Source organism: Siphateles boraxobius, unplaced genomic scaffold (genome assembly GCF_051911475.1).
Source record: "Siphateles boraxobius isolate OS27281-9 unplaced genomic scaffold, OSU_SipBor_1 246, whole genome shotgun sequence".
Lineage (NCBI taxonomy): Eukaryota > Metazoa > Chordata > Actinopteri > Cypriniformes > Leuciscidae > Siphateles > Siphateles boraxobius.
This window is the reverse complement of record NW_027508862.1, coordinates 322,501-334,666: the sequence shown is the minus strand read 5'-3', so window position 1 is coordinate 334,666 and position 12,166 is coordinate 322,501. Positions and strand designations below refer to the sequence as shown.

Below are 12,166 nucleotides of genomic sequence, written 5' to 3'. Positions count from 1 at the left end.
GACGTCACTCAGTAAAGGTCACTGTCAGATGCGTTTTATTGTCAGTCTTTTGCAGATGATCAGAATCATAAGATCAATCCCATCATGGCATGTTGATCCCAGTGTAGTTTAAGCCTCTTCCTCATCCATGGATAATGGGATATTTTCTGCTCCAGTATCCAGTTTAATCCACTGTAGATCCATGATCCCAAACCTGAGTCAGTGTCATAAATCACAGCCAGTTCTTTTAAAATACACTAGCATTCATAAGTTTGGGGTCTGTAAGATTTTTAAAGAGTGTCTTCTGCTCACCAAGGCTGCGTTTATTTGATCAAAAATACAGTAAATCAGTGAAATAAATTATTTCGATGTAAAACAGAATGTGAATATATAGTATGTGTAATTTATTCCTGTGATTTAAAGCTGAATTTTCAGCATCATTACTCCAGTCTTCAGTGTCACATGATCCTTCAGAAATCACTATAATATGAGGATTTGATGATCAAGAAACATTTATGATTATTATTATCAATGTTCAATTTTTGTTTGATTTGTTCTGTAAATTATGGCACGGCCGCATTAATGTCACTCCTGAATACATTAGTCAAGAACGGTGAAAACTGGTTCTCATCAGACACTGATGAAGACACTCATCTCTGATTCATTATTATTTCTGATCAATGAACTTCATCTGTCATATCAGACATTAATCACGTCATAAACTCACTCTCGCTTCTGCTTTTATGATGTGGAGTCAAATCTGTGCCATATATATTTGCAGAACAAAAAACAAATGTGGGTTTGCAAACAAAAATAAATAATTGCAAAAGAATGAGTGTATCAAGGTGGGGGAATTTGCAAACATAAATGAGGAATTGCAATATATTAATAACACAGAGTAAATAAAGATCAGTGACTTCTGTAAAAGAAGTTTAATTTGTAGAAAAAGTGTGTGTGTGTGTGTGTGTGTGTGTGTGTGTGTGTGTGTGTGTGTGTGTGTGTGTGTGTGTGTGTGTGTGTGTGTGTGTGTGTGTGTGTGTGTGTGTGTGTGTGTGTGTGTGTGTGTGTGTGTGTGTAATTTAAATCCATACTCTTGTTCTTCAGTGTTTTCATTAAAGTATTAATCTGTAATATTTAAGCAAAACAAACATAATGCAGTGATGGCGAATGAAGACAAGAAACTGCTGAATTTCACAGTTTTATTCTTCATGAAATATTAATCTGTCCTTGAATGTTTTGTAATCGCATCTTCACAGAAATGTTTCCCACTTCTGTTTTTCAAGTTTATCAGAGCTATAAAACAATCTGAAACACCAGCGTTCCTTCTGAAACGAGGAAAAAAAGAGTCTGACGCTACACACACACACACACACACAAACACACACACTCACACTCTCTCACACACACACACACACACACACACACACTCACACTCTCTCTCACACACACACACACACACACACACACACTCACACACACACACACACTCACACTCTCTCTCACACACACACACACACACTCACACTCTCTCTCACACATACACACACACACACATCGAACTGAAGGAACTCAACATTATAATTTTATATCCGAAATTCAATGATTTATTGTGGATGTTATTGTTGTGACTGAATGTTTAAAAAACGGTAACGGTAGACTAAAATGTTTCAGAGAAACGCGATGTATAAATATGTCTTGTGCGAACGCTTTGAGAACATTATTAAAGGCCAGATAACGTTGAACGAACAATCTATTAACGTTACTTCTACTTAATTATTGTAATCTAATTTGTATTTATTTTAAAATAAAACCTATTTTTATTGTGAATTTTTAAATGTTCACACTGCTTTGAAGCAGGAATCACGTATCGCAGGATTCTTGACATGAACAACAACGTTTAATAATGATGGAGAAAAGATAAAAGTTTGCTGGAGGTACAAATAATCAGAAACCTCAAATATGATTCTTCAGTCATGTTGTCTTTAAGCAAACACGCACACACACACACCGTACCAAACACACTCGAGCATCAAATAAAACATACAAATGCGTTTTCATAAATGATGGCGAATGCTGAATGCTGAGGAGTTCATATGATCCACACAGAGTCACATTGTTCATTTCCCAGCATTCTCTGCATGTTTAATGTCACTAAAACATCGTCCTGACGGGTTTCTAGCATCAACACGATCACATTTCAGTGGAATAAGGCCTTCAATGTGATCAATAACAAATGGCATGAGGAAGCGCTGAAGTCTGTGCGTTTGACTTTAAAATACTGAACGGATTCCAGTGTGCTTACCCGCCATTATCAACATTAAACAAATCTGCCCTCAAATCCTCAGCACTGCAATGCAAACAATAGATTATTTAAATGCTAAAGTATACACTATCAGTCAAAAGTTTGGAATAATTCAGATATTTAATATTACAAAAACACTGTAAAATATTATTCCAGTGTAAAATCAGCAGTTTTCTATGTGAATATATAATAAAGTGTAATTTATTCCAGTGATCAAAGCTGAATTACTCCAGTCTTCAGTGTCACATGATCCTTCAGAAATCAGTATAATATGCTGATTAATAATTATTCCAAAGTTTCGACTGCTAGTGCTCATCATCTGTCTTTCACTCATGTTGATTATATTAAACATCGCTGTATGACAGCAAAGAGCCGAGGAAATAATGTGCAGTTCTGTTGAATTGGAAACACAAGTTTGTCTCTAGTTTGATTGTGTTTGATTTCAGGAGCAGATCCATGAGGATTCTCCAGCGCTCCTGTCGCCGGTCCTTCATTCAAACTGATTGTTCGTTTGTAATAACTCTATTGATTGGCCACGACGTCTTGACACAGCAATGGCTGACAATTCACATGTAGTAGAAAATATACATTTGCTCTTGTAAAACACAGCAGAAGTGCATCAGTGGCTGGTCGTGGAAACACACACACTGAAGCTCCTGTTGGAAACACTGAATGCATAATAATAACGGCGTCCCGGTTTGGTGTCCTGGTTCCGGTTCACCGGATCTGACAGGTAGGATGTGCGAGGTTTACTGCATTGCACTTGATTTAAGGCGAAAAGTTTGCAGTGAAAGCGATGTAAACTTAAGGCAGCGTGAATCGAACAGTCCGGGTGCGTCTCAATCCGCTCTCTAGATCCCTAGATCGTCAATCAACACACAACTGACATGACAATATCCTGGTATTTATTAACAAAAGCAGCACATATGTCTTTCTGACATTATTTTTTTAAATGTAATTTAAAGCATATTATGATAAATACAATTCAATTCAACATTTCAGCTGTAAATTTCTTATAAATAGTAGCGAGATTATGTTCACTGCCTGTCTATCAATGTTTTCCTGTTTATCACTGTGAAGCTGCTTTGAATTTATCTGTATTGTATAAAGCGCTGTAGAAATAAAGCTGACTTAATTTGACTAAAATATCTATTTTTTAACATCTATAATTTGCACGATTGTTTTCTATGGAGCCGCTAAAGAGACATGGTGATGGAAAAAAAATGAGACGTGCATAAATATTATATGTCAATAAATTCTCTGGGAAACGGAAAAGTTTTAGAAGCGAACGTAAAGTTTCTCTGGGAAACGCAAAAGTTTTGGAAGCGAACGCAAAGTTTCTCTGGGAAACGGAAAAGTTTTGGAAGCGAACGCAAAGTTTCTCTGGGAAACGCAAAAGTTTTGGAAGCGAACGTAAAGTTTCTCTGGGAAACGGAAAAGTTTTGGAAGCGAACGTAAAGTTTCTCTGGGAAACGCAAAAGTTTTGGAAGCGAACGTAAAGTTTCTCTGGGAAACGCAAAAGTTTTGGAAGCGAACGTAAAGTTTCTCTGGGAAACGGAAGAGTTTTGGAAGCGAACGTAAAGTTTCTCTGGGAAACGGAAGAGTTTTGGAAGCGAATGTAAAGTTTTTTGGGAAACGGAAATGTTTCGGAAGCGAATTTAAAGTTTTTTGGGAAACGGTAATGTTTTTGGAAGCAAATGTAAAGTTTTTCTGGGAAACGGAAAAGTTTTTGGAAGCAAATGTAAAGTTTTTCTGGGAAACGGAAAATTTTTGTAAGCGAACGTAAAGTTAATCTGGGAAATGGAAAAGTTTTGGAAGCAAATGTAAAGTTTTTCTGGGAAACGGAAAATTTTTGGAAGCGAACGTAAAGTTAATCTGGGAAACGGAAAGTTTTTTGGAAGAACGCAAAAGTTTTGGAAGCAAACGTGAAGTTTCTCTGGGAAAAGGAAAAGTTTTGGAAGCAAACGTAAAGTTTCTCTGGGAAAAGGAAAAGTTTTGTAAGCGAACGTAAAGTTTCTCTGGGAAACGGAAAAGTTTTGGAAGCGAATGTAAAGTTTTTTGGGAAACGGAAATGTTTCGGAAGCGAATTTAAAGTTTTTTGGGAAACGGTAATGTTTTGGAAGCGAACGCAAAGTTTCTCTGGGAAACGGAAAAGTTTTGGAAGCGAACGCAAAGTTTCTCTGGGAAACGCAAAAGTTTTGGAAGCGAACGCAAAGTTTCTCTGGGAAACGGAAAAGTTTTGGAAGCGAACGCAAAGTTTCTCTGGGAAACGCAAAAGTTTTGGAAGCGAACGTAAAGTTTCTCTGGGAAACGGAAAAGTTTTGGAAGCGAACGTAAAGTTTCTCTGGGAAACGCAAAAGTTTTGGAAGCGAACGTAAAGTTTCTCTGGGAAACGCAAAAGTTTTGGAAGCGAACGTAAAGTTTCTCTGGGAAACGGAAGAGTTTTGGAAGCGAACGTAAAGTTTCTCTGGGAAACGGAAGAGTTTTGGAAGCGAATGTAAAGTTTTTTGGGAAACGGAAATGTTTCGGAAGCGAATTTAAAGTTTTTTGGGAAACGGTAATGTTTTTGGAAGCAAATGTAAAGTTTTTCTGGGAAACGGAAAAGTTTTTGGAAGCAAATGTAAAGTTTTTCTGGGAAACGGAAAATTTTTGTAAGCGAACGTAAAGTTAATCTGGGAAATGGAAAAGTTTTGGAAGCAAATGTAAAGTTTTTCTGGGAAACGGAAAATTTTTGGAAGCGAACGTAAAGTTAATCTGGGAAACGGAAAGTTTTTTGGAAGAACGCAAAAGTTTTGGAAGCAAACGTGAAGTTTCTCTGGGAAAAGGAAAAGTTTTGGAAGCAAACGTAAAGTTTCTCTGGGAAAAGGAAAAGTTTTGTAAGCGAACGTAAAGTTTCTCTGGGAAACGGAAAAGTTTTGGAAGCGAATGTAAAGTTTTTTGGGAAACGGAAATGTTTCGGAAGCGAATTTAAAGTTTTTTGGGAAACGGTAATGTTTTGTAAGCGAACGTAAAGTTTCTCTGGGAAACGGAAAAGTTTTGGAAGCGAACAAAGTTTTTCGGGAGAACGCAAAAGCATTGACGTACATCTTTTCCTCCCATCTCATATTTTTTCCATCACCCGTAAGAGTCGATTCCCGCTTCTGAATTTTCCCAATTCTCCCTGGTTTTGCGGTGCATTGTGGGACTTTTTAAGTGAGAGAGCGTTTCAGTGCACTAGATAGATTTGCGTTTGATACCCTTGAAATGATCAGTCGACTAGGGCACGGATTGAGACGAACCCTCTTTCCATTCGTCAGAGACGTCGCGTTTCATCAATTTTCCCACATACACACAAAAAAAGCCTTGTCTTTTTGCAGTGGCGTTTAGCACAGTGATTCCCGACCCGTTTTGGTGAAAGCTCATCCCGGTCTCAGTGTTTGGGAGGAATGACGACCACCGGCTCTCCGGCCCACGGACGCCACATCAGCACCTGCGCGTCGTTGGCGTTGGGCTTCACCATGGCGTTTTGCGGGATGGCTTCGTTTTTTCCCAGAATCTGCGGCTGCTCCTGCGGGATCGGCTCCTGAAGCTTCGCTCTCATTCCCAACGGCTTCTCGGGATCCACCTCGATGTGTAGACGCATGCGCCAGCGCACCGTCTGCAGAACAAGGATCTCTCCCGACGCCTGGTTGATGGCCACCAGCCAAGTGGTGAAGCTCTGATCCCTACGGATGCTGCTCAGCATGGGAACGTTGCAGTCGCTCACCGGGACACCCCACGTCACGCTGGGATAGAAGTTATCGTTCATGCTGACGGTGAACTTGGTGTCCTTCTTGGTGGGACCCACGATGGTGCAGGTTTCTGTGGTGTTGCCGTACCACGGGTAGTTTACTCCGTCCGAGTCGCTGATGGCTTGGATTTTCCCGTCTCGGAGATCCGGAAGCTCCCAGCTGGACCTGCGGGAAACACCAGAGGATGATGAGAGGGTTTGTTCTGACTCTACCCTTCTGAAAAAGAGCTGTAGTGCATCTTGCAAGTATACTTTTAAAAAGATGCATTTATATTAAATGTTTGCAATGTATTAAAATGCGCAAAGCTTTTGCAAAGGAAAAGTTTTGCAAAGTTTCTCTGGGAAACAAAACATTTTTGGAAGCGAACACAAAGTTTCTCTGAGAAACGGAAAAGACACCAGAGGATGATGAGTGCGCTGAGACATTTGTTCTGACTCTACCCTTCTGAAAAAGAAGAGCTCTTATCTGTATTGCATCTTGCAAGTATATTTTTTAAAAGATGCATTTGCAATCTTTTTAAAATAATGTATTAAATTACAAAGGTTTTGCAAGCGAACGCAAAGTTTCTCTGGGAAACGGAAAAGTTTTACGGAAAAGACTTGGAAGCATGCGTGAAGTTTTATGGGAGAACACAAAGTTTCTCTGGGAAACGGAAAAAGTTTTGGAGGCGAACGCAGTTTCTCTGGGAAATAAAATAATTTGGAAGCAAAGGCAAAGTTTTACAGGAGAACGCAAACATTTTGGAATCAATCGCAAAGTTTCTCTGCGAAACGGAAAAGCTTTGCGGAAAAGACTTGTAAGCGTGGGTGAAGTTTTATGGGAGAACACAAAGTTTATCTGGGAAACAGCTTTGGAAGCGAACTCAAAGTTTCTCTGGGAAACGAAAAAGTTGTGGAAGCAAACGCAAAGTTTCTCTGGGAAACGAAAAAGTTGTGGAAGCAAACGCAAAGTTTCTGTAGGAAACGGAAAAGTTTTGTGGTAAAGACTTGGAAGCGTGCGTGAAGTTTTACCGGAGAACACAAACGTTTTGGAAGCAAATGCAAAGTTTCTCTGAGAAACGGAAAAGTTTTGCGGAAAAGACTTGGAAGCATGCGTGAAGTTTTACGGGAGAACACAAAGTTTCTCTGGGAAACGGAAAAAGCCTTAGAAGCAAACGCAGATTCTCTGGGAAATTAAAATAATTTGGAAGCAAACGTAAAGTTTTTTGGGAGAACGCAAACATTTTGGAATCAAACACAAAGTTTCTCTGGGAAACAAAAAAGTTGTGGAAGTGAACGCAAAGTTTCTCTGGGAAACGGGAAAGTTTTGGAAGCGAACGTAAAGTTTCTCTGGGAAACGGGAAAGTTTTGGAAGCGAACGCAAAGTTTCTCTGGGAAACGGAAAAGTTTTATGGGAGAACACAAAGTTTCTCTGGGAAACGGAAAAGTTTTGGAAGCGAACGCAAAGTTTCTCTGGGAAGCGGAAAAGTTTTGGAAGCGAACGCAAAGTTTCTCTGGGAAACGGAAAAGTTTTATAAGCAAACACAAAGTTTCTCTGGGAAACGGAAAAGTTTTGGAAGCGAACGCAAAGTTTCACGGGGAAACGGAAAAGTTTTGGAAGCGAACGCAAAGTTTCTCTGGGAAACGGAAAAGTTTTGGAAGCGAACGCAAAGTTTCTCTGGGAAACGGAAAAGTTTTATGGGAGAACACAAAGTTTCACTGGGAAACGAAAAAGTTTTATGGGAGAACACAAAGTTTCACTGGGAAACGGAAAAGTTTTAGAAGCGAACGCAAAGTTTCTCTGGGAAACGGAAAAGTTTTGGAAGCGAACGCAAAGTTTCTCTGGGAAACGGGAAAGTTTTGGAAGCGAACGCAAAGTTTCTCTGGGGAACGGGAAAGTTTTGGAAGCAAACACAAAGTTTCTCTGGGAAACGGGAAAGTTTTGGAAGCGAACGCAAAGTTTCTCTGGGAAACGGAAAAGTTTTATGGGAGAACACAAAGTTTCTCTGGGAAACGGAAAAATTTTGGAAGCGAACGCAAAATTTCTCTGGGAAACGGAAAAGTTTTGGAAGCGAACGCAAAGTTTCTCTGGGAAACGGAAAAGTTTTGTAAGCAAACGTAAAGTTTTTCTGGGAAACGGGAAAGTTTTGGAAGCGAACGCAAAGTTTCTCTGGGAAACGGAAAAGTTTTGGAAGCGAACCCAAAGTTTCACTGGAAAACGGAAAAGTTTTGGAAGCGAACGCAAAGTTTCACTGGGAAACGGGAAAGTTTTGGAAGCGAACGCAAAGTTTCACTGGGAAACGGGAAAGTTTTAGAAGCGAACGCAAAGTTTCTCTGGGAAACGGAAAAGTTTTGGAAGCGAACGCAAAGTTTCTCTGGGAAACGGGAAAGTTTTGGAAGCAAACACAAAGTTTCTCTGGGAAACGGGAAAGTTTTGGAAGCGAACGCAAAGTTTCTCTGGGAAACGGAAAAGTTTTATGGGAGAACACAAAGTTTCTCTGGGAAACGGAAAAGTTTTGGAAGCGAACGCAAAGTTTCTCTGGGAAACGGAAATGTTTTGGAAGCGAACGCAAAGTTTCACTGGAAAACGGAAAAGTTTTGGAAGCGAACGCAAAGTTTCACTGGGAAACGGGAAAGTTTTGGAAGCGAACGCAAAGTTTCACTGGGAAACGGGAAAGTTTTAGAAGCGAACGCAAAGTTTCTCTGGGAAACGGAAAAGTTTTGGAAGCGAACGCAAAGTTTCTCTGGGAAACGGGAAAGTTTTGGAAGCAAACACAAAGTTTCTGTGGGAAACGGGAAAGTTTTGGAAGCAAACACAAAGTTTCTCTGGGAAACGGGAAAGTTTTGGAAGCGAACGCAAAGTTTCTCTGGGAAACGGAAAAGTTTTATGGGAGAACACAAAGTTTCTCTGGGAAACGGAAAAATTTTGGAAGCGAACGCAAAGTTTCTCTGGGAAACGGAAAAGTTTTGGAAGCGAACGCAAAGTTTCTCTGGGAAACGGAAAAGTTTTGTAAGCAAACGTAAAGTTTTTCTGGGAAACGGAAAAGTTTTGGAAGCGAACGCAAAGTTTCTCTGGGAAACGGAAAAGTTTTGGAAGCGAACGCAAAGTTTCACGGGGAAACGGAAAAGTTTTGGAAGCGAACGCAAAGTTTCACTGGGAAACGGGAAAGTTTTGGAAGCGAACGCAAAGTTTCTCTGGGAAACGGAAAAGTTTTGTAAGCGAACGCAAAGTTTCTCTGGGAAACGGAAAAGTTTTGGAAGCGAACGCAAAGTTTCTCTGGGAAACGGGAAAGTTTTGGAAGCGAACGCAAAGTTTCACTGGGAAACGGGAAAGTTTTGGAAGCGAACGCAAAGTTTCACTGGGAAACGGAAAAGTTTTGAAAGCGAACGTAAAGTTTCTCTGGGAAACGGAAAAGTTTTGGAAGCGCACGCAAAGTTTCTCTGGGAAACGGAAAAGTTTTGGAAGCGAACGCAAAGTTTCACTGGGAAACGGGAAAGTTTTGGAAGCGAACGCAAAGTTTCACTGGGAAACGGAAAAGTTTTGAAAGCGAACGTAAAGTTTCTCTGGGAAACGGAAAAGTTTTGGAAGCAAACGTAAAGTTTTTCTGGGAAACGGGAAAGTTTTGGAAGCGAACGCAAAGTTTCTCTGGGAAACGGAAAAGTTTTGGAAGCGAACGCAAAGTTTCACTGGGAAACGGAAAAGTTTTGGAAGCGAACGCAAAGTTTCTCTGGGAAACGGAAAAGTTTTGGAAGCGAACGCAAAGTTTCACTGGGAAACGGGAAAGTTTTGGAAGCGAACGCAAAGTTTCACTGGGAAACGGAAAAGTTTTGAAAGCGAACACAAAGTTTCACTGGGAAACGGAAAAGTTTTATGGGAGAACACAAAGTTTCACTGGGAATCGGAAAAGTTTTGGAAGCGAACGCAAAGTTTCTCTGGGAAACGGAAAAGTTTTGGAAGCGAACGCAAAGTTTCTCTGGGAAACGGAAAAGTTTTGGAAGCGAACGCAAAGTTTCTCTGGGAAACGGAAAAGTTTTGGAAGCGAACGCAAAGTTTCTCTGGGAAACGGAAAAGTTTTGGAAGCGAACGCAAAGTTTCTCTGGGAAACGGAAAAGTTTTGGAAGCGAACGCAAAGTTTCTCTGGGAAACGGAAAAGTTTTGGAAGCGAACGCAAAGTTTCACTGGGAAACGGGAAAGTTTTGGAAGCGAACGCAAAGTTTCACTGGGAAACGGAAAAGTTTTGAAAGCGAACACAAAGTTTCACTGGGAAACGGAAAAGTTTTATGGGAGAACACAAAGTTTCACTGGGAATCGGAAAAGTTTTGGAAGCGAACGCAAAGTTTCTCTGGGAAACGGAAAAGTTTTGGAAGCGAACGCAAAGTTTCTCTGGGAAACGGAAAAGTTTTGGAAGCGAACGCAAAGTTTCTCTGGGAAACGGAAAAGTTTTGGAAGCGAACGCAAAGTTTCTCTGGGAAACGGAAAAGTTTTGGAAGCGAACGCAAAGTTTCTCTGGGAAACGGAAAAGTTTTGGAAGCGAACGCAAAGTTTCACTGGGAACCGGAAAAGTTTTGGAAGCGAACGCAAAGTTTCTCTGGGAAACGGAAAAGTTTTGGAAGCGAACGCAAAGTTTCTCTGGGAAACGGAAAAGTTTTGGAAGCGAACGCAAAGTTCCTCTGGGAAACGGAAAAGTTTTGGAAGCGAACGCAAAGTTTCTCTGGGAAACGGAAAAGTTTTGGAAGCGAACGCAAAGTTTCTCTGGGAAACGGAAAAGTTTTGGAAGCGAACGCAAAGTTTCTCTGGGAAACGGAAAAGTTTTGGAAGCGAACGCAAAGTTTCACTGGGAAACGGGAAAGTTTTGGAAGCGAACGCAAAGTTTCACTGGGAAACGGAAAAGTTTTGAAAGCGAACACAAAGTTTCACTGGGAAACGGAAAAGTTTTATGGGAGAACACAAAGTTTCACTGGGAATCGGAAAAGTTTTGGAAGCGAACGCAAAGTTTCTCTGGGAAACGGAAAAGTTTTGGAAGCGAACGCAAAGTTTCTCTGGGAAACGGAAAAGTTTTGGAAGCGAACGCAAAGTTTCTCTGGGAAACGGAAAAGTTTTGGAAGCGAACGCAAAGTTTCTCTGGGAAACGGAAAAGTTTTGGAAGCGAACGCAAAGTTTCTCTGGGAAACGGAAAAGTTTTGGAAGCGAACGCAAAGTTTCACTGGGAATCGGAAAAGTTTTGGAAGCGAACGCAAAGTTTCTCTGGGAAACGGAAAAGTTTTGGAAGCGAACGCAAAGTTTCTCTGGGAAACGGAAAAGTTTTGGAAGCGAACGCAAAGTTTCTCTGGGAAACGGAAAAGTTTTGGAAGCGAACGCAAAGTTTCTCTGGGAAACGGAAAAGTTTTGGAAGCGAACGCAAAGTTTCTCTGGGAAACGGAAAAGTTTTGGAAGCGAACGCAAAGTTTCTCTGGGAAACGGAAAAGTTTTAGAAGCGAAGGAAAAGTTTCTCTGGGAAACGGAAAAGTTTTAGAAGCGAAGGAAAAGTTTCTCTGGGAAACGGAAAAGTTTTAGAAGCGAAGGAAAAGTTTCTCTGGGAAACGGAAAAGTTTTAGAAGCGAAGGAAAAGTTTCTCTGGGAAACGGAAAAGTTTTAGAAGCGAACGCAAAGTTTTACGCGAGAATGGAAAAGTTTTAGAAGCGAACACAAACTTTCTCTGGGAAACGGAAAAGTTTTGGAAGCGAACGCAAAGTTTCTCTGGGAAACAAACATTTTTTGGAAGCGAACGCAAAGTTTCTGTGGGAAAAGGGAAGTTTTGCGGGATAGATTCCCTGCGGAGACACCAGAGGATGCGAGCGCTGAGACGCGAAGGAAAACTGGGCCGGATGAAGCGCACTGACTCTGGAGAAAACCAGAACACGCGTCGCCACGGGCAAGAGATGCTTTTTAGCATTTACAGGGAGTTAAACATAGAACAGGGAGTCTGAACAAAAGAGGCCTTTCATAAAGAACAAACCCTCACATCTCTATGGGCTCCAAGTATTCTGACTCTAGCCTTGTGAAAAGAAATGCACTTAAAGAGCACTTTACATCTTGCAAGTATATTTTTACAATGATGCATTTATATTAGTGCTGAGCAGTGATTAATCACAATTAA

At 40.7% G+C, this 12,166-nt stretch overlaps 1 protein-coding gene across 1 annotated transcript in view; it reads right to left on the bottom strand.

Annotated features, from left to right (window-relative positions):
- Positions 1–1,164: 1,164 nt before the first annotated feature.
- LOC143749420 (protein FAM78A-like) overlaps positions 1,165–12,166 on the bottom strand; it is an 18,514-nt gene continuing 7,512 nt past the window's right edge. The window contains exon 2 of the mRNA XM_077241909.1: positions 1,165–6,216. Within this exon, the coding sequence (XP_077098024.1) occupies positions 5,691–6,216 (526 nt within the window). The 3' untranslated portion in view covers positions 1,165–5,690. The remainder of the gene's footprint in view (positions 6,217–12,166) is intronic.